Source organism: Oncorhynchus mykiss, chromosome 14, assembly GCF_013265735.2.
Source record: "Oncorhynchus mykiss isolate Arlee chromosome 14, USDA_OmykA_1.1, whole genome shotgun sequence".
In the NCBI taxonomy this organism is placed as follows: domain Eukaryota; kingdom Metazoa; phylum Chordata; class Actinopteri; order Salmoniformes; family Salmonidae; genus Oncorhynchus; species Oncorhynchus mykiss.
In genome coordinates, this window is record NC_048578.1 from 29,834,960 (window position 1) to 29,860,654 (window position 25,695).

General features: G+C 46.0%; 1 protein-coding gene across 1 annotated transcript in view; it reads right to left on the reverse strand.

Annotated features, from left to right (window-relative positions):
• LOC118938759 (putative proline-rich protein 21) overlaps positions 1-17,159 on the reverse strand; it is a 97,095-nt gene extending 79,936 nt beyond the window's left edge. The window contains exons 1-2 of the mRNA XM_036943641.1: positions 17,154-17,159; positions 15,882-16,814 (exon numbers count right to left, since the gene is read on the reverse strand). Coding sequence (XP_036799536.1) covers positions 15,882-16,814; positions 17,154-17,159 — 939 coding nt within the window. The remainder of the gene's footprint in view (positions 1-15,881; positions 16,815-17,153) is intronic.
• Positions 17,160-25,695: the final 8,536 nt, after the last annotated feature.

Consider the following 25,695-nt stretch of genomic DNA (forward strand, 5'->3'; position numbering starts at 1 on the left):
GAAGGCTTTGAGACGGGAAAACGTCTGTTGATATTACAACAGCAGTTCTTAGTCTAAATCTCACAGGAACAAAAGACATTAAAAAACCATCTGACAGGGAAAAAACGTTTTCATACGTGATCAGTGGGCTGATGTTGTGGATGTGGGCTGGTATTTTCTGTGTGGTCCTGTGGTAACCCGTCATCACCATGGTAATGAGTCATCGCCATGGTTTCCATCCAATGTTTTTCTGTCCCAAACCGACAGATACAGACTGTGAAATGTGTGTTTTATTTTTGGGATGGTTAAATGAGGAGGATTCTGTAAACAGTGACCACAGGAAGTGATGTAGGAGGCTGAGAGGATGTGATGTCATGGAGAAGACTTCCATCTGAAGGACAGGTTGTCTTGTCAGCCAGGTGTGAACAGAAATAATGGTGGAAAATGGCAATTTTTCATTCAACAGCCAGGAAAATAAAGCTGTTAAAACTATTTCAGCAAGGCCTGTACTTTCCCTATCTACAAACTCAACTTATCGAAATGACGGTTTACCTCAATTCTATCAGATAAAATATGAATGAAATACATTGTTTACCACACCTGAGACACTATACAGCCATAGTTGATCCCTTTCTAAACTATTTAAACCTCTTCCTCAATGGCAGTTTCAAGGGGAGGAATCGTGTTGATGTGACAGAACTCAACAAAGGACTCATTCAGTATCCTGGAGTTTTGGACGAGGCTTATCAGGACCTTCCATCATGGCCGCCTGTCGCAATGCCGACAGACTGAGACTGGAATCTTGCTGTGAGAGGTTCCATTCTCTCTACAACAATAGTTCTTTCTCCATCTGTCTGTCTGTCTGTCTGTCTGTCTGTCTGTCTGTCTGTCTGTCTGTCTGTCTGTCTGTCTGTCTGTCTGTCTGTCTGTCTGTCTGTCTGTCTGTCTGTCTGTCTGTCTGTCTGTCTGTCTGTATGGTAAACAGCTGTAGTAACTCTACGTTTTCCCTGGTTATCTTTATATATATATATATTTTTTTTTCACCTTTATTTAACCAGGTAGGCTAGTTGAGAACACGTTCTCATTTGCAACTGTGACCTGGCCAAGATAAAGCAAAGCAGTTTGACACATACAACAACAGAGTTACACATGGAGTAAAACAAGCATACAATCAATAATACAGTAGAAAAAAATCTATATACAGCATGTGCAAATGAGGTGAGATAAGAGAGGTAAGGCAATAAATAGGCCATGGTGGCAAAATAACTACAATATAGCAATTAAACACTGGAATGGTAGAATGTGCAGAAAATGAATATGCAAGCAGAGATACTGGGGTGCAAAGGAGCAAGATAAATAAATAAATACAGTTTGGGGATGAGGTAGATTGGATAGGCTATTTACAGATGAGCTATGTACAGGTGCAGTGATCTGTGAGCTGCTCTGACAGCTGGTGCTTAATGCTAGTGAGGGAGGTAAGTCTACAGCTTTAAAGATTTTCACAGTTTGTTCCAGTCATTGGCAGCAGAGAACTGGAAGGAAAGGCGGCCAAAGGAAGAATTGGCTTTGGGGGTGACCAGTGAGATATACCTGCTTGAGAGCGTGCTAGGGGTGGGTGCTGCTATGGTGACCAGTGAGCTGAGATTAAGGCAGGGCTTTACCTAGCAGAGACTTGTAGATGCCCTGGAGCCAGTGGGTTTGGCGACGAGTATGAAGTGAATGCCAGCCAATGAGAGCGTACAGGTCGCAGTGGTGGGTAGTGTATGGGGCTTTGGTGACAAAACGGATGGCACTGTGCTAGACTGCATCCAATTTGTTGAGTAGAGTGTTGGAGGCTATTTTGTAAATAACATCACTGAAGTCAAGGATCGGTAGTATGGTCAGTTTTACGAGGGTATGTTTGGCAGCATGAGTGAAGGATGCTTTGATGTGAAATAGGAAGCTGATTCTATATTTAATTTTGAATTGGAGATGTTTAATGTGAGTCTGGAAGGAGAGTTTACAGTCTAACCAGACACCTAGGTATTTGTATTGTCCACATATTCTAAGTCAGAACCGTCCAGAGTAGTGATGCTGGACAGGCGGGCAGGTGCAGGCAGCGATCGGTTGAAGAGCATGCATTTAGTTTTACTTGCATTTATGAATAGTTGGAGGCCACGGAAGGAGTGTTGTATGGCATTGACGCTCATCTGGAGGTTAGTTAACACAGTGTCCAAAGAAGGGCCAGAAGTATACAGAATGGTGTCGTCTGCGTAGAGGTGGATCAAAGAATCACCAGCACCAAGTGCGACATCATTGATGTATACAGAGAAGAGAGTCGGCCCGAGAATTGAACCCTGTGTCACCTCTATAGAGACTGCCAGAGGTCCGGACAACAGGCCCTCCGATTTGACATACTGAACTCTATCAGAGAAGTAGTTGGTGAACCAGGTGAGGCAATCATTTGAGAAACCAAGGCTGTTGAGTCTGCCAATAAGAATGTTGTGAATAAGAATAAGAAGTCTGTATGGTAAACAGCTGTAGTACCTATGTCTGTTTTCCCTGGTTGTCTGTTTGGTTTACAGCTGTAATACCTATGTCTGTTTTCCCTGGTTGTCTGTTTGGTTAACAGCTGTAATGCCTCTCTATGTTTTCCCTGGTTGTCTGTTTGGTTATTAACAGCTGTAATACCTATATCTGTTTTCCCTGGTTGTCTGTTTGGTTATTAACAGCTGTAATACCTATATATGTTTTCCCTGGTTGTCTGTTTGGTTTACAGCTGTAATACCTATATCTGTTTTCCCTGGTTGTATGTTTGGTTAACAGCTGTAATACCTCTCTATGTTTTCCCTGGTTGTCTGTTTGGTTATTAACAGCTGTAATACCTATGTCTGATTTCCCTGGTTGTCTGTTTGGTTATTAACAGCTGTAATACCTATATATGTTTTCCCTGGTTGTCTGTTTGGTTATTAACAGCTGTAATACCTATATCTGTTTTCCCTGGTTGTCTGTTTGGTTATTAACAGCTGTAATACCTATATCTGTTTTCCCTGGTTGTCTGTTTGGTTAACAGCTGTAATACCTATGTCTGTTTTCCCTGGTTGTCTGTTTGGTTAACAGCTGTAATACCTATATCTGTTTTCCCTGGTTGTCTGTTTGGTTAACAGCTACAATACCTCTCTATGTTTTCCCTGGTTGTCTGTTTCGTTATTAACAGCTGTAATACCTATATCTGTTTTCCCTGGTTGTCTGTTTGGTTAACAGCTGTAATACCTATATCTGTTTTCCCTGGTTGTCTGTTTGGTTATTAACAGCTGTAATACCTATATCTGTTTTCCCTGGTTGTCTGTTTGGTTAACAGCTGTAATACCTATATCTGTTTTCCCTGGTTGTCTGTTTGGTTAACAGCTGTAATACCTCTCTATGTTTTCCCTGGTTGTCTGTTTGGTTATTAACAGCTGTAATACCTATATATGTTTTCCCTGGTTGTCTGTTTGGTTAACAGCTGTAATACCTATATCTGTTTTCCCTGGTTGTCTGTTTGGTTATTAACAGCTGTAATACCTATATCTGTTTTCCCTGGTTGTCTGTTTGGTTATTAACAGCTGTAATACCTCTCTATGTTTTCCCTGGTTGTCTGTTTGGTTATTAACAGCTGTAATACCTATATCTGTTTTCCCTGGTTGTCTGTTTGGTTAACAGCTGTAATACCTATATCTGTTTTCCCTGGTTGTCTGTTTGGTTAACAGCTGTAATACCTATATATGTTTTCCCTGGTTGTCTGTTTGGTTATTAACAGCTGTAATACCTATATCTGTTTTCCCTGGTTGTATGTTTGGTTAACAGCTGTAATACCCATGTCTGTTTTCCCTGGTTGTCTGTTTGGTTAACAGCTGTAATACCTCTCTATGTTTTCCCTGGTTGTCTGTTTGGTTATTAACAGCTGTAATACCTATGTCTGTTTTCCCTGGTTGTCTGTTTGGTTAACAGCTGTAATACCTATGTCTGTTTTCCCTGGTTGTCTGTTTGGTTAACAGCTGTAATACCTCTCTATGTTTTCCCTGGTTGTCTGTTTGGTTATTAACAGCTGTAATACCTATATATGTTTTCCCTGGTTGTCTGTTTGGTTATTAACAGCTGTAATACCTATATCTGTTTTCCCTGGTTGTCTGTTTGGTTATTAACAGCTGTAATACCTATATCTGTTTTCCCTGGTTGTCTGTTTGGTTAACAGCTGTAATACCTATGTCTGTTTTCCCTGGTTGTCTGTTTGGTTAACAGCTGTAATACCTATATCTGTTTTCCCTGGTTGTCTGTTTGGTTAACAGCTGCAATACCTCTCTATGTTTTCCCTGGTTGTCTGTTTCGTTATTAACAGCTGTAATACCTATATCTGTTTTCCCTGGTTGTCTGTTTGGTTAACAGCTGTAATACCTATATCTGTTTTCCCTGGTTGTCTGTTTGGTTATTAACAGCTGTAATACCTATATCTGTTTTCCCTGGTTGTCTGTTTGGTTAACAGCTGTAATACCTATATCTGTTTTCCCTGGTTGTCTGTTTGGTTAACAGCTGTAATACCTCTCTATGTTTTCCCTGGTTGTCTGTTTGGTTATTAACAGCTGTAATACCTATATATGTTTTCCCTGGTTGTCTGTTTGGTTAACAGCTGTAATACCTATATCTGTTTTCCCTGGTTGTCTGTTTGGTTATTAACAGCTGTAATACCTATATCTGTTTTCCCTGGTTGTCTGTTTGGTTATTAACAGCTGTAATACCTCTCTATGTTTTCCCTGGTTGTCTGTTTGGTTATTAACAGCTGTAATACCTATATCTGTTTTCCCTGGTTGTCTGTTTGGTTAACAGCTGTAATACCTATATCTGTTTTCCCTGGTTGTCTGTTTGGTTAACAGCTGTAATACCTATATATGTTTTCCCTGGTTGTCTGTTTGGTTATTAACAACTGTAATACCTATATCTGTTTTCCCTGGTTGTATGTTTGGTTAACAGCTGTAATACCCATGTCTGTTTTCCCTGGTTGTCTGTTTGGTTAACAGCTGTAATACCTCTCTATGTTTTCCCTGGTTGTCTGTTTGGTTATTAACAGCTGTAATACCTATGTCTGTTTTCCCTGGTTGTCTGTTTGGTTAACAGCTGTAATACCTATGTCTGTTTTCCCTGGTTGTCTGTTTGGTTAACAGCTGTAATACCTCTCTATGTTTTCCCTGGTTGTCTGTTTGGTTATTAACAGCTGTAATACCTATATCTGTTTTCCCTGGTTGTCTGTTTGGTTAACAGCTGTAATACCTATGTCTGTTTTCCCTGGTTGTCTGTTTGGTTAACAGCTGCAATACCTCTGTATGTTTTCCCATGTTTTATGTGTGGTTAACAGCTGTAATACCTATATCTGTTTTCCCTGGTTGTCTGTTTGGTTAACAGCTGTAATACCTATGTCTGTTTTCCCTGGTTGTCTGTTTGGTTAACAGCTGTAATACCTCTCTATGTTTTCCCTGGTTGTCTGTTTGGTTATTAACAGCTGTAATACCTATATCTGTTTTCCCTGGTTGTCTGTTTGGTTAACAGCTGTAATACCTATGTCTGTTTTCCCTGGTTGTCTGTTTGGTTAACAGCTGCAATACCTCTGTATGTTTTCCCATGTTTTATGTGTGGTTAACAGCTGTAATACCTATATCTGTTTTCCCTGGTTGTCTGTTTGGTTAACAGCTGTAATACCTATATCTGTTTTCCCTGGTTGTCTGTTTGGTTAACAGCTGTAATACCTATATCTGTTTTCCCTGGTTGTCTGTTTGGTTAACAGCTGTAATACCTATATCTGTTTTCCCTGGTTGTCTGTTTGGTTATTAACAGCTGTAGTATCTCTCTATGTTTTTCCATGTTGTATGTGTGGTAAACAGCTGTAGTATCTCTCTATGTTTTCCCATGTTGTATGTGTGGTAAACAGCTGTAGTATCTCTGTCTGTTTTCCCTGTGTCACGACTTCTGCCGAAGTCGTTGCCTCTCCTTGTTCGGGCGGTGCGCGGCGTTCGACGTCACCGGTCTTCTAGCCATCATCGATCCATTTTTCATTTTCCATTGGTTTTGTCTTGTCTTCCCACACACCTGTTTTCAATCCCATTCATTACCTGTTGTGTATTTAACCCTCTGTTTCCCCTCATGTCTTTGTCAAAGATTGTTTTATTGTCAGTGTTGTTTATTTGTTGTGTTGGTGCGCGACGGGTCCTCGTACCCATGATTTTTTCATGTCTGTACTGTTTAGTGTTATGGAGCATGTTCTGTGGACATTTATTAAAAGACTCCATTTACACTCCATTTTGACTCTCCTGCGCCTGACTTCCCTGCCACCTATTCACACGGCGTTGACACCCTGGTTGTCTGTTTGGTTAACAGCTGTAGTACCTCTCTCTGTTTTCCCTGGTTGTCTGTTTGGTTATTAACAGCTCTAGTAACTCTCTCTGTTTTCCTTGGTTGTATGTGTGGTAAACAGCTCTAGTACCTCTCTCTGTTTTCCCTGGTTGTCTGTTTGGTTAACAGCTATAGTACCTCTCTCTGTTTTCCCTGGTTGTCTGTTTGGTTAACAGCTGTAGTATCTCTCTATGTTTTTCCATGTTGTATGTGTGGTAAACAGCTATAGTATCTCTCTCTGTTTGTCCATGTTGTATGTGTGGTAAACAGCTATAGTATCTCTCTCTGTTTGTCCATGTTGTATGTGTGGTAAACAGCTATAGTATCTCTCTCTGTTTGTCCATGTTGTATGTGTGGTAAACAGCTATAGTATCTCTCTCTGTTTTCCCACTGCCACTTTCATTTTCCAGTAACAAACTATTTTTAGCACCCAGCAGCAACATCACCTGTTAAGACGCATGAGAGAGTTAAAAACTGTATAAAGCAACCTGGGTAATATTTTCCTCTATTGCTGCTGGCTGACTGCTTTGTATTGTCTTGTACCTACTTGTGTTATACTGTTGGCTGACTGCTTGATATTGTATTGTACTTACCTGTGTTATAATGTTGGCTGTTTGCTTGGTATTGTCTTCTACCAACCTGTGAAATACTGTTGGCTGACTATTTAAGCTATTTAAACCTCTTCCTCAATGGCAGCTTCAAGGGGGAATTGTGTTTATCTGACAGAACTGAACAAAGGACTCCTTCAATGCTCTGGAGTGTTGGAGGAAGCTTATCAGGACCTTTCATCATGGTTGCCTGTCGCCATGCCGACATACTAAGTGCAGAATCTTGCTGTGTGAGGTTCTATTCTCTCTACAACAATAGTTCTTTCTCCGTCTGTCTGTCTGTCTGTCTGTCTGTCTGTCTGTCTGTCTGTCTGTCTGTCTGTCTGTCTGTCTGTCTGTCTGTCTGTCTGTTTTGAAAAAGGACAAGCAATAGTCAGAATAAACGTATGAGTGTGGTTTTCCGGAGTGATTGGACATCTATCACGTGTCATTTATGTCCTGGAGGAATTTACAATGTTTTTCTTTGGTATAGTGAATTCTGTGCATGACTTTGAACTGAATTAAACTTAACCGAGCTCATGAGGATGTGGAGTTAACCCTAAGGAGGGCGTCCTCCCACCAGTCTTCTGCAAGGTCAAGTTTAAGTTCACTACCCCAGTCTGTCTTGATTTGGTTTATTGAAGAGGGTACAGAGGAAAACATAATGTCATATCATTTAGAAACCAGACTTTGTCGAATCCACAAAATCTCTTCTTGAGGAAAAATGGGAAAATGAGTTAAAACGAAGTAAATAATAATACATTTAGCGCCACTCTAAAAAACGTATTACAATTTGACACATACCTTCAAATGAGTACGTAATAAGACGTTACATAAACTCTTTATAGTGTTTTATTTACATTTTAGAGGTGATAAATTGGACAAATCGGGTGAAATAAGCTGTTTCCCCACACGACATATCTCCCCCTTTCACTATAACGCAGTAGCTTTCGCTTCCCAACCAGACACTTTAAAAAGACCATACGGAGCTCATTGCCTTCTTCAGTCATGCAGAGACATTGATTTTGCTGGAAAGGGGAGAAATTGTGCTTTACAATGGTATTCATATAACAGTTGACCCGGAAGTTTTACATTTTGGGGGCGCTAAAATAATGTAAAATGTAAGGAACAGCGTTAGCTATCGTTAAATGGTTATGATAATTTTAAGGCCAAGGAAAGCGGCTCTATCGCAAGTGTAAAAAAGAGCGGGGACATGGGGCACCCTTGACGGGTCCCTCTGGAGCGGGTGAAGTATGTTGAATGTTGAGAGTTGGTGTGTAAGCTAGCCGTAGGAGCAGAATAGAACAGACGTATCTATGAGATGAAATTGGACCCAAAATCTTCAATATATTATACCACTCCACCCAGTCGAACGCCTTCTCTGCATCAAGAGAAATGTCCATTTCAGGGTCTGGAGAGACAGAAGGAGAGAGTATAATGTTCAAAAGACGGCTTACATTGGAAAAACAGTTGTCTCCCTTTGATGAAACCCGTTTGATCATCAGATATGACATCCTGAAGGCAGGGTTCCAACCGGCACGCTAGAACCTTAGCTAATATTTTAACATCAGCATTCAAAAGCAAAATGGGCCAATATCCACCACATTCCTCCAGATCATAAGTATAAGTGAGATGAAGGCTTGAGTTATCGTCGGGGGGAGAAAGCCCTGTGACAACGAGTCGGTGAACATATCTAATAGTAATCGGGAGTGGTTGGCTGACTGCTTGGTATTGTCCTGTACCTGCCTGTGTTGTACTGTTGGCTGACTGCTTGGTATTGTCCTGTACCTGCCTGTGTAGTACTGTTGGCTGACTGCTTGGTATTGTCCTGTACCTGCCTGTGTAGTACTGTTGGCTGACTGCTTGGTGTTGTCCTGTACCAGCATGTGTAGTATTGTTGGCTGACTGCTTGGTATTGTCCTGTACCTGCCTGTGTAGTACTGTTGGCTGACTGCTTGGTATTGTCCTGTACCTGCCTGTGTAGTACTGTTGGCTGACTGCTTGGTATTGTCCTGTACCAGCATGTGTAGTATTGTTGGCTGACTGCTTGGTATTGTCCTGTACCTGCCTGTGTAGTACTGTTGGCTGACTGCCCAGTATTGTCCTGTACCTGCCTGTGTAGTACTGTTGGCTGACTGCTTGGTATTGTCCTGTACCAGCATGTGTAGTATTGTTGGCTGACTGCTTGGTATTGTCCTGTACCTGCCTGTGTAGTACTGTTGGCTGACTGCCCAGTATTGTCCTGTACCTGCCTGTGTAGTACTGTTGGCTGACTGCTTGGTATTGTCCTGTACCTACCTGTATAATACTGTTGGCTGACTGCTTGGTATTGGTAATAGTTTCCAAAATGTGTCTCTCTCTAATTGATTGATCCCCTTAGGAAGCTCTTTATGTGTTTTTAAGCTATTATCTTGCATTAAAAGTTGGACTCAAGCCAACCTAGGTATAATTTTCCAAAGCACGTCTGCACGTTGCTGTGCCTGTGCAGTTGCTGAGCTAACATGCGGTAGTTGGTACTTGGCTTCTGTTATGACATTGTTATGATACTCCTACGGGAACTAACAGAAGTTGCCCTTAGGCACAGATCTCTGATCAGCCTTCCCTTGTCAAATCTGAACATGGCAGAACATTGTGTCCTGCTGAACACCTTCCAGGTCTGTTCTATATCCCCTTCAGCTACATTTTGTTTGCGTCCCTAATTACGCCCTATTCCCGAGTACATAATGCACAATTTTTGACTAGATCCCTATGGGCCTTGGTCAAAAGTAGTGCACTATGAAGGGATTAGGGTGCCATTTGAGATTTAACCTAGAGGTTCAGTTGTTAGTTGTCTGAAAACACAGTGCACCTGTTTGGGGGGAAAACACATGGAAAATCATACTGTTATAACAGCTGCTTATCTCTGACAGGAACTTCAAACAGAGAGATAACCCTAACCTAGTCCTAACCCTAGCCTCAACCCTTACCCTACTTTGACAAAGAAAGATATCCACAACGGTTCATTGTTTTGGGTCACAATTTATTTGGATGGTCTGGATTTTCACATACTATCAACAAGCTAGCTGTTGGTAAACAACTGCTTGCTAAGGTTACAATAAGTGTTCAATTTAGAATAAAGGTTAGGTGAGGGTTAAGGTTAGGGCTAGGCTTAGCGCTAGGGTTAGGATATGGGTTAAGTTTAGGGTTAGGACCAGGGTTAATAGATAGTTAGTTGAAATGTTACTGATAGTCTGATAGTCTGTAGATAGTCGGTGGAGCATCTAAATACAGACTAAATACAGACTAAATAAAACCTTTTTGTTTAGGAGATAAACAGAGCTGCCCCAATGTAGAGAGAGAGAGAGAGAGAGAGAGAGAACGGTAACAAGGCTATATACAGGGGATACCGGTAGAGTGTCAATGTGCGGGGTAATTGAGGTAATATGTACAGTACATTTAAGGTAATAGGATAGGGATTGTGACCCCTGGCTAGAGTTCATAGAAGTCTAGAAGTCTGTGATCATCTGTGCTGTGTGTGTTCATGTCTATATTCACAATGTCTACGGTCTGTCTGTGTCCAGAGTGTCCCTTCCATGACTCACTTCTTTATCTCATGCAGAAAGAATCCAATGACCATTACAGAATTGTTACTACAAACCCACATTGACTGGGGGGTGGGAGTGTGTGACAAGATGTATGGTCTTTCTCTCTCTCTCTCTCTCTCTCTCATCTCTGTCATCTCTGTCATCTCTGTCATTCCTCCCATTCCTCTTCATTGATCTGCCACCTCCACCAGGTCTGTTATGAAACATAGGCCCATGGACCTGAGAGAGACTACTATACCATGGACCTGAGAGACACTACTATACCATGGACCTGAGAGACACTACTATACCATGGACCTGAGAGACACTACTATACCATGGACCTGAGAGACACTACTATACCATGGACCTGAGAGACACTACTATACCATGGACCTGAGAGACACTACTATACCATGGACCTGAGAGACACTACTATACCATGGACCTGAGAGACACTACTATACCATGGACCTGAGGGCACCTCTATACCATGGACCAGAGAGAAACTACTATACCATGGACCTGAGAGACACTACTATACCATGGACCTGAGAGACACTACTATACCATTGGCCTGAGAGACACTACTATACCATGGACCTGAGAGACACTACTATACCATGGACCTGAGAGACACTACTATACCATGGACCTAAGAGACACTACTATACCATGGACTTGAGAGAGACCGATACTTCCCACACCATCGTAAATGAGAATATCAGACTACACATCCCTGTAGTAAATCCATTACCAGTTGACTAATGAGGCATCAGATAAATTATATAGAAATCCAAGATGGCGTAGCAGTCGAACGTGTGTTTTGTCTTGTCCCGTCTTGTCCTGTGTAAATAATAGTTTTCCTAGTTTTTTTCGTATATATTTCGCATATATTTTAATCTCACTTTTCATCCTCGAACTGAATATACTCTCCTGCAACCCACCTCACCCAATGTGGTACAGATTTGCTAGTTTTATACTTTAGAACCGGAACTCCCATCAGAAGCGAGCCAGCTAACTAGCTACTAGCTAGTAGTCAGTTAGCCACTGCTAGCGGTCTTCACCGTTAACTTGAACACCAGCCAGCCTCAGCTCGGTCAATACCTGCCAGTCTGCACATCGCGATATCAACCCAGAGCATATCGGACTGCTTTTTCTCTACCACATCTCCACATTCATATCGCAAGCTCTGGACCATTACACCGGATCATCGCAGGTAGCTAGCTGCAACCCGAGTGGCTACTCCTGGCTAACGTCTCAGCCCCGAAGCAAGCACCAGTTAGCCTTGAGCTAGCCTCGGGCTAGGTCCATCTCCCGGCTAGCCGAAGAGGTCCACCAGCTAATTATTGGGCTACAATACCTCTTTTGCCAATTGGCCCAGACCCTTTATTGCCGATATGGAGCCCCGCCAATCCATCACGACTGGTCTGCCGACGTAATCATCCGAGGTGGTTTCAACAGGCTTTTCCGTTGCGACGTCATCGAAGATCCATCTGCTGGCCACAGCCCACTAGCTTTCTGAATTGCCGTGTTTTCCAGCTCACCTAGCGTAGTAGCAACTACCGAACGGTCCCCTGACTAACCTATTGCTGCTCATTGGACCCTATGATCACTTGGCCCCCAGACCCGCCCTAAATGCCTTAGATAGCTCTTTTGTCGCATCCTCCACACATGCGGAGACATCACTTGGCTTAACTGGTGCCTCCAGCGACGCAACCGCTCTCATCGTCACTCAATGCTTAGGTTTACCTCCACTGTACTCACATTCTACCATACCCTTGTCTGTACATTATGCCTGAATCTCTGTCCCCAATGCTCTAGACGACCAGTTCTTATAGCCTTTAGCCGTACCCTTATCCTACTCCTTGTTATAGACCCCCCTCAGCCCCCAGTTGTGCCCTGGACACCATATGTGAGTTGATTGCCCCCCATCTATCTTCAGAGTTTGTACTGTTAGGTGACTGAAACTGGGATGTGCTTAACACCCCGGCCATCCTACAGTCTAAACTAGATGCCCTCAATCTCACACAAATGATCAAGGAACCTTCCAGGTACAACTCTAAATCCGTAACCATGGCCACCCTCATAGATATCATCCTGACCAACTTGCCCTCTAAATACACATCTGCTGTCTTCAACCAGGATCAATGATTTTTCCCTCCATCTTAAATTTTTACATTTTTTATTTTACCTTTATTTAACTAGGCAAGTCAGTTAAGAACAAATTCTTATTTTCAATGACGGCCTAGGAACAGTGGGTTGACTGCCTGTTCAGGTGCAGAACGAGAGATTTGTACCTTTTCAGCTCGGGGATTTGAACTTGCAACCTTCCGGTTACTAGCCACTAGGCTAACCACTAGGCTACCCTGCCGCCCCAATAAGCATTCCCCATTCAATTAAAAAAAAAATATGAACAGATGGTCCACCCCTTGGTTCACCCCAGACTTGACTGCCCTTGACCAGCCTAAAAACATCCTGTGACGTATTGCATTAGCATCGAATAGCCCCCGCTGTAGTGAGGTGCGTACTGGCGGCAGAGAAGTCAGGCGCAGAAGAGCAAAAACTGATTTACAAGGGTGTCATTTAATATCCATAAACCACCGTCAACAGAACAATACAATAAATGGGTCAAACAAAACCCGGTAAATACCAGCATACCGTGCATAAACACTACAAGAAACAAGGAACAGAGGGTTAAGTAAACAACATGTAATTGATGGAATGGGAACCAGGTGTGATGAAAGACAAGACAAAACCAATGGAAAATGAAATGTGGATCAGTGATGGCCCAAACAAGGAGAGGGACCAACTTCGGCGGACGTCGTGACATCCGCGATATGTAACCTTTCAGGGAAGTCAAGAGCCAATATACACAATCAGTTAGGAAAGCTAAGGCTAGCTTTTTTAAACAGAAATTTGCATCCTGTAGCACTAATTACAAAACGTTTTGGGACACTGTAAAGTTCATGGAGAATAAGAGCACCTCCTCCCTGCTGCCCACTGCACTGAGGACAAGAAACACTGCCACCACCGATAAATCTACGATAATCGAGAATTTCAATGAGAATTTTTACATGGCTGGCCATGCTTTCCACCCCCCCCCCCCCCCCCCCCCCGCGCTTCTCCACCCAATACCAGGGAGCTGAAGCTGCAAAATCTGGATCCCTACAAATCAGCTGGGCTAGACAATCTGGACCCTCTCTTTCTAAAATTACCCGCCAAAATTGTTGCAACCCCTATTACTAGCCTGTTCAACCTCTTTCGTATATCCATCTTTCGTATATCCATCCTGCCCTGCCTTTAAAAAATATTCAAAAGCCAAGTTAACAAACAAATCACTGACCATTTCGAATCCCACCGTACCATCTCCACTGTGCAATCTGGTTTCTGAGCTGATCATGGGTGCCCATCAGCCACGCTCAAGGTCAACAATATCAGAACCGGCATTGATAAAAGACAGTACAGTGCACCTGTCTTCATCGACCTGGCCAAGGCTTTCGACTCTGTCAATCAACGCAGTCTTATCGGCAGACTCAATAGCCTTGGTTTCTCAAATGACTGCCTCGCCTGGTTCACCAACTACTTCTCAGATAGAGTTCAGTGTGTCAAATCGGAGGGCCTGTTGTCCTAACCTCTGCCAGTCTCTATGGGAGTGCCACAAGGTTCAATCCTCGGCTGACTCTTTTCTCTGTATATATCAATGATGTCACTCTTGCTGCTGGTGATTCTCTGATCTACCTCTACGCAGACGACACCATTCTGTATACTTCTGGCCCTTCTTTGGACACTGTGTTAACAAACCTCCAGATGAGCTTCAATGCCTCCAACTGCTTTTACATGCTAGTAAAACTAAATGACACGCTTCAACCGATTGCTACCCACCCGCCCGACTGGCATCACTACTCTGGACGGTTCTGACTTAGAATATGTGGACAACTACAAATACCTAGTTGTCTGGTTAGACTGTAAACTCTCCTTCCAGACTCACATTAAACATCTCCAATCCAAAATGAAATCTAGAATCGGCTTCCTATTTTGCAAAGCCTCCTTCACTCATGCTGCCAAACATAACTTTGTAAAACTGACCATCCTACCGATCCTTGATTTCCGTGATGTCATTTACAAAATAGCCTCCAACACTGCAACCTGTATGCTCTCGTTGGCTGGCCCTCGCTTCAAGTTCGTCGCCAAACCCACTGGCTCCAGGTCATCTATAAGTCTTTGCTAGGTAAAGCCCCGCCTTATCTCAGCTCACTGGTCACAATAGCAACACCCACTCGTAGCACGTGCTCCAGCAGGTATATTTCACTGGTGATCCCCAAAGCCAACACCCACTTTGCCTGCCTTTCTTTCCATTTCTCTGCTGCCAATGACTGGAACAAATTTCAAAAATCACTGAAGCTGGAGACTTATTTCTCCCTCTCTAATTTTAAGCATCAGCTGTCAGAGCAGCTTACCAGTCACTGTACCTGTACACAGCCCATCTGTAAATAGCACACCCAACTACCTCATCCCCATATTGTTATTTTTTTGTCGCTCTTTTGCACCCCCAGTATCTCTACTTGCACATTATCAGCGCATCTATCACTCCAGTGTCTGTGGCCTATTTATTGCCTTACCTCCGTAATCTTACTGCATTTGCACACACTGTACATAGACATTTTCTATTGTGTTATTGATTGTACGTTTGTTTATTACATGTGTAACTCTGTGTTGTTTTTGTCGCAATGCTTTGCTTTATCTTGGCCAGGTCGCAGTTGTAAATGAGAACTTGTTCTCAACGGGCCTACCTGGTTAAATAAAGGTGAAATAAAAAAATAAACATAGACCCTCAGGTATGTGATAAAAACATGTTGCCTTCAGCTAGGGATTTTCCTGTGTGATTGAGCAAAAGAGAGGCCCAGCCAAAGTCATTAGTACAACCAAATGTGGTTGGTGATTCTGATGAGTCATTTGTAGTATAATAACCTCTAGACATATTTTAGAGAGTAGAGGAAGTGAGGGGGTGAGGAGGTGAGGAGGTGAAGTGTGGCAACACTGAGCTGATATGAAATCAGGTAGACAGGCAGACAGGTAGAGGTAGACAGGTAGAGGTAGACAGGTAGAGACAGAAGGGTAGAGGTGGGCGGGTAGAGGCAGACAGGTAGAGGTAGATAGGTAGGGGCAGACGGGTAGAGGCAGACAGGTAGAGGTAGACGGGTAGAGGTAGACGGTAGAGGCAGACAGGTAGACGCAGACAGATAGAGGCAGACAGATAGAGGTAGACGGGTAGAGGTAGACAGGTAGAGGCAGACAGGTAGAGGCAGACAGATAGAGGTAGACAGGTAGAGGCAGACAGGTAGAGACAGACGGGTAGGGGCAGACGGGTAGGGGCAGACGGGTAGAGGCGGGTGGGTAGAGGCAGATGGGTAGAGGCAGACGGGTAGAGGCAGACAGGTAGGGACAGACGGGTAGAGGTGGGCGGGTAGAGGCGGGCGGGTAGAGGCAGACGGGTAGAGGCAGACGGGTAGAGGCAGACGGGTAGGTGCAGACGGGTAGAGGCAGACGGGTAGAGGCAGACGGGTAGGGACGGACGGGTAGAGGCGGACGGGTAGAGGCAGACGGGTAGATGCAGACGGGTAGAGGCAGACGGGTAGGGGAAGACGGGTAGAGGCGGACGGGTAGAGGCGGACAGGAAGAGGCGGACGGGTAGAGGCAGACTGGTAGAGGCAGACGGGTAGTGGAAGGCGGGTAGAGGCGGACGGGTAGAGGCGGACGGGTAGAGGCGGACGGGTAGAGGCGGACGGGTAGAGGCAGACGGGTAGAGGCAGACGGGTAGGGGCAGGCTGGTAGGGGCAGACAGGTAGAGGCAGACAGGAAGAGGCAGACAGGTAGAGGCGGGCGGGTAGGGGCGGACGGGTAGAGGCGGGCGGGTAGGGGCAGACGGGTAGAGGCAGACAGGTAGGGGCAGACGGGTAGAGGCAGACGGGTAGAGGCAGACGGGTAGGGGCAGATGGGTAGAGGCGGGCGGGTAGGGGCAGACGGGTAGAGGCAGACAGGTAGGGGCAGACGGGTAGAGGCAGATGGGTAGGGGCAGACAGGTAGGGGCAGACGGGTAGGGGCAGACGGGTAGAGGCAGACAGGTAGGGGCAGACGGGTAGAGGCAGACGGGTAGAGGCAGACAGGTAGGGGCAGACGGGTAGGGGCAGACGGGTAGGGACGGACAGGTAGGGGCAGACGGGTAGGGGCAGACGGGTAGGGGCAGACGGGTAGAGGCAGACGGGTAGAGGCAGACGGGAGGCACCTGAAGGGAACACATGTTACATTTTACAATCAACCATCTACCTTTACTTACAAATACAGTACATCAATAATGACTTTAAATTCTTTACGAATGTGACTTTTTTTCCAGTCAATATCAACTGAAAATAATGATATAAGAAAAAGGTCATGTTGGTGTCTTTGCCCCTCGATCCTCTGTGGAGGATTCTGAAATGTGGGTTTGTTGTTATGCATGTCGGTTGCTAAGTGATGAAAAGATAACCGGAGGGCAACAGTCAGGTGTTTCTCAATCCCTCCCTCCGTCACTCCCTCCCTCCCTCCGTCACTCAGAAGCTGTCACCCAGGTCCACTCATACAGTACCGACATATCCCAACATGCCCCTTTGGTCTCGCCCCTTCCCCAGGAAACAAGCCAAATATGGGCATATCAGGGGAGAACAGGTGAAGGGCCAGACAGGTAAGGTAGATTCCTCTCTAACTGCTACTCTCAACTACCATGTGGTTGAGACTGAGGAACTGGAACAGGATCTCTCCAGTTAGATCCTGTATCCAGAGGCAGGTAGCAAAACATGAACACAGCAGCAAGACATAATCACATTGTAATAAAACAGAAGAGGTGAAAACAGAGCAGACATTCACTTTCTTGCCACGGCTGATTCCTACATGACTCCAGACACTGTAGAGGAAAAGGTTTCTGATAAAGTAATGTCTCATTGATGTACTACTACTACGTAATAACGTCTGGTATGGACCAGTGTTACCTAATGCCCTGGTTTACAAAGACACACAGACTGACGGACTGACAAGCACACAGACACGTTCTTCCTGTTTTCCTCCGAGTCTGGTACTTGGTAGTCAACCCTGGTGTATAGGAGGTCACGTCTACAGACTGGTCTACATGACCACCAATCCCTGTCTGTCTCCTGTCTGTCAGTATCCTCTCATCCACATTACAAATCAAATCAAATTGTATTTGTCACATGCGCGGAATGCAACAGGGGGGTGCTTACACTTACAGTGAAATGTTTACTGCAAGCCCTTTAACCAACGCAGTTTGAAGAAAATACAAGAAGAAAAAGTACGATAAAATAAAATAAAATGATTAAAGAAAAGCTGTAAATAACAATAGCGGGGCCATATACAGGGGGTACAGGTACAGAGTCAATGTGAGGGGGCCATATACAGGGGGTACAGGTACAGAGTCAATATGAGGGGGCTATATACAGGGTGTACCGGTACAGAGTCAATGTGGAGGCTATATACAGGGGGTACAGGTACAGAGTCAATGTGAGGAGGCTATATACAGGGGGTATCGGTACAGAGTCAATGTGAGGGGGCTATATACAGGGGGTACTGGTACAGAGTCAATGTGAGGGGGCTATATACAGGGGTTACCGGTACAGAGTCAATGTGAGGGGGCTATATACAGGGGGTACCGGTACAGAGTCAATGTGAGGGGGCCATATACAGGTGGTACCGGTACAGAGTCAATATGAGGGGGTTATATACAGGTGGTACCGGTACAGAGTCAATATGAGGGGGCTATATACAGGGGGTACCGGTACAGAGTCAATGTGAGGGGGCTATATACAGGGGGTACCGGTACAGAGTCAATGTGAGGGGGCCATATACAGGTGGTACCGGTACAGAGTCAATGTGGAGGCCATATACAGGGGGTACCGGTACAGAGTCAATGTGAGGAGGCTATATACAGGTGGTACCGGTACAGAGTCAATATGAGGGGGTTATATACAGGTGGTACCGGTACAGAGTCAATATGAGGGGGCTATATACAGGGGGTACCGGTACAGAGTCAATGTGAGGGGGCTATATACAGGTGGTACCGGTACAGAGTCAATATGAGGGGGTTATATACAGGTGGTAACGGTACAGAGTCAATATGAGGGGGCTATATACAGGTGGTACCGGTACAGAGTCAATATGAGGGGGCTATATACAGGGGTTACCGGTACAGAGTCAATGTGAGGGGGCTATATACAGGTGGTACCGGTACAGAGTCAATATGAGGGGGTTATATACAGGTGGTACCGGTACAGAGTCAATATGAGGGGGCTATATACAGGGGGTACCGGTACAGAGTCAATGTGAGGGGGCTATATACAGGGGGTACCGGTACAGAGTCAATGTGAGGGGCCATATACAGGTGGTACCGGTACAGAGTCAATGTGGAGGCCATATACAGGGGGTACCGGTACAGAGTCAATGTGAGGAGGCTATATACAGGGGGTACCGGTACAGAGTCAATGTGGAGGCTATATACAGGGGGGTACCGGTACAGAGTCAATGTGAGGAGGCTATATACAGGGGGTACCGGTACAGAGTCAATGTGAGGAGGCCATATACAGGGGGTACCGGTACAGAGTCAATGTGAGGGGGCTATATACAGGGGGTACCGGTACAGAGTCAATGTGAGGAGGCTATATACAGGGGGTACCGGTACAGAGTCCATGTGAGGGGGCTATATACAGGGGGGTACCGGTACAGAGTCAATGTGAGGAGGCTATATACAGGGGGTACCGGTACAGAGTCAATGTGAGGAGGCCATATACAGGGGGTACCGGTACAGAGTCAATGTGAGGGGGCTATATACAGGGGGTACCGGTACAGAGTCAATGTGGAGGCTATATACAGGGGGTACCGGTACAGAGTCAATGTGGAGGCTATATACAGGGGGTACCGGTACAGAGTCAATATGAGGGGGTTATATACAGGTGGTACCGGTACAGAGTCAATATGAGGAGGCTATATACAGGGGGTACCGGTACAGAGTTAATGTGAGGGGGCTATATACAGGGTGTACCGGTACAGAGTCAATATGAGGGGGTTATATACAGGTGGTACCGGTACAGAGTCAATGTGGAGGCTATATACAGGGGGTACCGGTACAGAGTCAATGTGGAGGCTATATACAGGGGGTACCGGTACAGAGTCAATGTGGAGGCTATATACAGGGGGTACCGGTACAGAGTCAATATGAGGGGGTTATATACAGGTGGTACCGGTACAGAGTCAATATGAGGAGGCTATATACAGGGGGTACCGGTACAGAGTTAATGTGAGGGGGCTATATACAGGGTGTACCGGTACAGAGTCAATATGAGGGGGTTATATACAGGTGGTACCGGTACAGAGTCAATGTGGAGGCTATATACAGGGGGTACCGGTACAGAGTCAATGTGGAGGCTATATACAGGGGGTACCGGTACAGAGTCAATGTGGAGGCTATATACAGGGGGTACCGGTACAGAGTCAATATGAGGGGGTTATATACAGGTGGTACCGGTACAGAGTCAATATGAGGAGGCTATATACAGGGGGTACCGGTACAGAGTTAATGTGAGGGGGCTATATACAGGGGGTACCGGTACAGAGTCAATATGAGGGGGTTATATACAGGTGGTACCGGTACAGAGTTAATGTGGAGGCTATATACAGGGTGTACCGGTACAGAGTCAATGTGGAGGCTATATACAGGGTGTACCGGTACAGAGTCAATGTGTGGAGGCTATATACAGGGGGGTACCGGTACAGAGTCAATGTTTGGGGGCTATATACAGGTGGTACCGGTACAGAGTCAATATGAGGGGGTTATATACAGGTGGTACCGGTACAGAGTCAATATGAGGGGGCTATATACAGGTGGTACCGGTACAGAGTCAATATGAGGGGGCTATATACAGGGGTTACCGGTACAGAGTCAATGTGAGGGGGCTATATACAGGGTGTACCGGTACAGAGTCAATGTGTGGAGGCTATATACAGGGGGGTACCGGTACAGAGTCAATGTGAGGGGGCTATATACAGGTGGTACCGGTACAGAGTCAATATGAGGGGGTTATATACAGGTGGTACCGGTACAGAGTCAATATGAGGGGGTTATATACAGGTGGTACCGGTACAGAGTTAATGTGGAGGCTATATACAGGGTGTACCGGTACAGAGTCAATGTGGAGGCTATATACAGGGTGTACCGGTACAGAGTCAATGTGTGGAGGCTATATACAGGGGGGTACCGGTACAGAGTCAATGTGAGGGGGCTATATACAGGTGGTACCGGTACAGAGTCAATATGAGGGGGTTATATACAGGTGGTACCGGTACAGAGTCAATATGAGGGGGCTATATACAGGTGGTACCGGTACAGAGTCAATATGAGGGGGCTATATACAGGGGTTACCGGTACAGAGTCAATGTGAGGGGGCTATATACAGGTGGTACCGGTACAGAGTCAATATGAGGGGTTATATACAGGTGGTACCGGTACAGAGTCAATATGAGGGGGCTATATACAGGGGGTACCGGTACAGAGTCAATGTGAGGGGGCTATATACAGGGGGTACCGGTACAGAGTCAATGTGAGGGGCCATATACAGGTGGTACCGGTACAGAGTCAATGTGGAGGCCATATACAGGGGGTACCGGTACAGAGTCAATGTGAGGAGGCTATATACAGGGGGTACCGGTACAGAGTCAATGTGGAGGCTATATACAGGGGGGTACCGGTACAGAGTCAATGTGAGGAGGCTATATACAGGGGGTACCGGTACAGAGTCAATGTGAGGAGGCCATATACAGGGGGTACCGGTACAGAGTCAATGTGAGGGGGCTATATACAGGGGGTACCGGTACAGAGTCAATGTGAGGAGGCTATATACAGGGGGTACCGGTACAGAGTCCATGTGAGGGGGCTATATACAGGGGGGTACCGGTACAGAGTCAATGTGAGGAGGCTATATACAGGGGGTACCGGTACAGAGTCAATGTGAGGAGGCCATATACAGGGGGTACCGGTACAGAGTCAATGTGAGGGGGCTATATACAGGGGGTACCGGTACAGAGTCAATGTGGAGGCTATATACAGGGGGTACCGGTACAGAGTCAATGTGGAGGCTATATACAGGGGGTACCGGTACAGAGTCAATATGAGGGGGTTATATACAGGTGGTACCGGTACAGAGTCAATATGAGGAGGCTATATACAGGGGGTACCGGTACAGAGTTAATGTGAGGGGGCTATATACAGGGTGTACCGGTACAGAGTCAATATGAGGGGGTTATATACAGGTGGTACCGGTACAGAGTCAATGTGGAGGCTATATACAGGGGGTACCGGTACAGAGTCAATGTGGAGGCTATATACAGGGGGTACCGGTACAGAGTCAATGTGGAGGCTATATACAGGGGGTACCGGTACAGAGTCAATATGAGGGGGTTTTATACAGGTGGTACCGGTACAGAGTCAATATGAGGAGGCTATATACAGGGGGTACCGGTACAGAGTTAATGTGAGGGGGCTATATACAGGGTGTACCGGTACAGAGTCAATATGAGGGGGTTATATACAGGTGGTACCGGTACAGAGTCAATGTGGAGGCTATATACAGGGGGTACCGGTACAGAGTCAATGTGGAGGCTATATACAGGGGGTACCGGTACAGAGTCAATGTGGAGGCTATATACAGGGGGTACCGGTACAGAGTCAATATGAGGGGGTTATATACAGGTGGTACCGGTACAGAGTCAATATGAGGAGGCTATATACAGGGGGTACCGGTACAGAGTTAATGTGAGGGGGCTATATACAGGGGGTACCGGTACAGAGTCAATATGAGGGGGTTATATACAGGTGGTACCGGTACAGAGTTAATTTGGAGGCTATATACAGGGTGTACCGGTACAGAGTCAATGTGGAGGCTATATACAGGGTGTACCGGTACAGAGTCAATGTGTGGAGGCTATATACAGGGGGGTACCGGTACAGAGTCAATGTGAGGAGGCTATATACAGGGGGTACCGGTACAGAGTCAATGTGGAGGCTATATACAGGGGGTACCGGTACAGAGTCAATGTGGAGTCTATATACAGGGGGTACCGGTACAGAGTCAATGTGGAGTCTATATACAGGGGGTACCGGTACAGAGTCAATGTGGAGGCTATATACAGGGGGTACCGGTACAGAGTCAATGTGGAGGCTATATACAGGGGGTACCGGTACAGAGTCAATATGAGGGGGCTATATACAGGGGGTACCGGTACAGAGTCAATATGAGGGGGCTATATACAGGGGGTACCGGTACAGAGTCAATATGAGGGGGCTATATACAGGGGGTACCGGTACAGACTCAATGTGAGGGGGCTATATACAGGGGGTACCGGTACAGAGTCAATATGAGGGGGCTATATACAGGGGGTACCGGTACAGAGTCAATATGAGGGGGCTATATACAGGGGGTACCGGTACAGAGTCAATGTGGAGGATATATACAGGGAGTACCGGTACATTTTCAATGTGAGGAGGCTATATACAGGGGGTACCGGTACAGAGTCAATGTGAGGAGGCTATATACAGGCGGTACTGGTACAGAGTCAATGTGGAGGCTATATACAGGGGGGTACCGGTACAGAGTCAATGTGGAGGCTATATACAGGGTGTACCGGTACAGAGTCAATGTGGAGGCTATATACAGGGGGTACCGGTACAGAGTCAATGTGAGGGGGCTATATACAGGTGGTACCGGTACAGAGTCAATGTGAGGAGGCTATATACAGGGGGTACCGGTACAGAGTCAATGTGAGGGGGCTATATACAGGGGGTACCGGTACAGAGTCAATGTGAGGAGGCTATATACAGGGGGTACCGGTACAGAGTCAATGTGAGGGGGCCATATACAGGTGGTACCGGTACAGAGTCAATATGAGGGGGTTATATACAGGTGGTACCGGTACAGAGTCAATGTGAGGAGGCTATATACAGGCGGTACTGGTACAGAGTCAATGTGGAGGCTATATACAGGGGGGTACCGGTACAGAGTCAATGTGGAGGCTATATACAGGGTGTACCGGTACAGAGTCAATGTGGAGGCTATATACAGGGGGTACCGGTACAGAGTCAATGTGAGGGGGCTATATACAGGTGGTACCGGTACAGAGTCAATGTGAGGAGGCTATATACAGGGGGTACCGGTACAGAGTCAATGTGAGGGGGCTATATACAGGGGGTACCGGTACAGAGTCAATGTGAGGAGGCTATATACAGGGGGTACCGGTACAGAGTCAATGTGAGGGGGCCATATACAGGTGGTACCGGTACAGAGTCAATATGAGGGGGTTATATACAGGTGGTACCGGTACAGAGTCAATATGAGGGGGCTATATACAGGGGGTACCGGTACAGAGTCAATGTGAGGGGGCTATATACAGGGGGTACCGGTACAGAGTCAATGTGAGGGGGCCATATACAGGTGGTACCGGTACAGAGTCAATATGAGGGGGTTATATACAGGTGGTACCGGTACAGAGTCAATATGAGGGGGCTATATACAGGGGGTACCGGTACAGAGTCAATGTGAGGGGGCTATATACAGGGGGTACCGGTACAGAGTCAATGTGAGGGGCCATATACAGGTGGTACCGGTACAGAGTCAATGTGGAGGCCATATACAGGGGGTACCGGTACAGAGTCAATGTGAGGAGGCTATATACAGGGGGTACCGGTACAGAGTCAATGTGGAGGCTATATACAGGGGGGTACCGGTACAGAGTCAATGTGAGGAGGCTATATACAGGGGGTACCGGTACAGAGTCAATGTGAGGAGGCCATATACAGGGGGTACCGGTACAGAGTCAATGTGAGGGGGCTATATACAGGGGGTACCGGTACAGAGTCAATGTGAGGAGGCTATATACAGGGGGTACCGGTACAGAGTCCATGTGAGGGGGCTATATACAGGGGGGTACCGGTACAGAGTCAATGTGAGGAGGCTATATACAGGGGGTACCGGTACAGAGTCAATGTGAGGAGGCCATATACAGGGGGTACCGGTACAGAGTCAATGTGAGGGGGCTATATACAGGGGGTACCGGTACAGAGTCAATGTGGAGGCTATATACAGGGGGTACCGGTACAGAGTCAATGTGGAGGCTATATACAGGGGGTACCGGTACAGAGTCAATATGAGGGGGTTATATACAGGTGGTACCGGTACAGAGTCAATATGAGGAGGCTATATACAGGGGGTACCGGTACAGAGTTAATGTGAGGGGGCTATATACAGGGTGTACCGGTACAGAGTCAATATGAGGGGGTTATATACAGGTGGTACCGGTACAGAGTCAATGTGGAGGCTATATACAGGGGGTACCGGTACAGAGTCAATGTGGAGGCTATATACAGGGGGTACCGGTACAGAGTCAATGTGGAGGCTATATACAGGGGGTACCGGTACAGAGTCAATATGAGGGGGTTATATACAGGTGGTACCGGTACAGAGTCAATATGAGGAGGCTATATACAGGGGGTACCGGTACAGAGTTAATGTGAGGGGGCTATATACAGGGTGTACCGGTACAGAGTCAATATGAGGGGGTTATATACAGGTGGTACCGGTACAGAGTCAATGTGGAGGCTATATACAGGGGGTACCGGTACAGAGTCAATGTGGAGGCTATATACAGGGGGTACCGGTACAGAGTCAATGTGGAGGCTATATACAGGTGGTACCGGTACAGAGTCAATATGAGGAGGCTATATACAGGGGGTACCGGTACAGAGTTAATGTGAGGGGGCTATATACAGGGGGTACCGGTACAGAGTCAATATGAGGGGGTTATATACAGGTGGTACCGGTACAGAGTTAATTTGGAGGCTATATACAGGGTGTACCGGTACAGAGTCAATGTGGAGGCTATATACAGGGTGTACCGGTACAGAGTCAATGTGTGGAGGCTATATACAGGGGGGTACCGGTACAGAGTCAATGTGAGGGGGCTATATACAGGGGGTACCGGTACAGAGTCAATATGAGGGGGCTATATACAGGGGGTACCGGTACAGAGTCAATATGAGGGGGCTATATACAGGGGGTACCGGTACAGAGTCAATG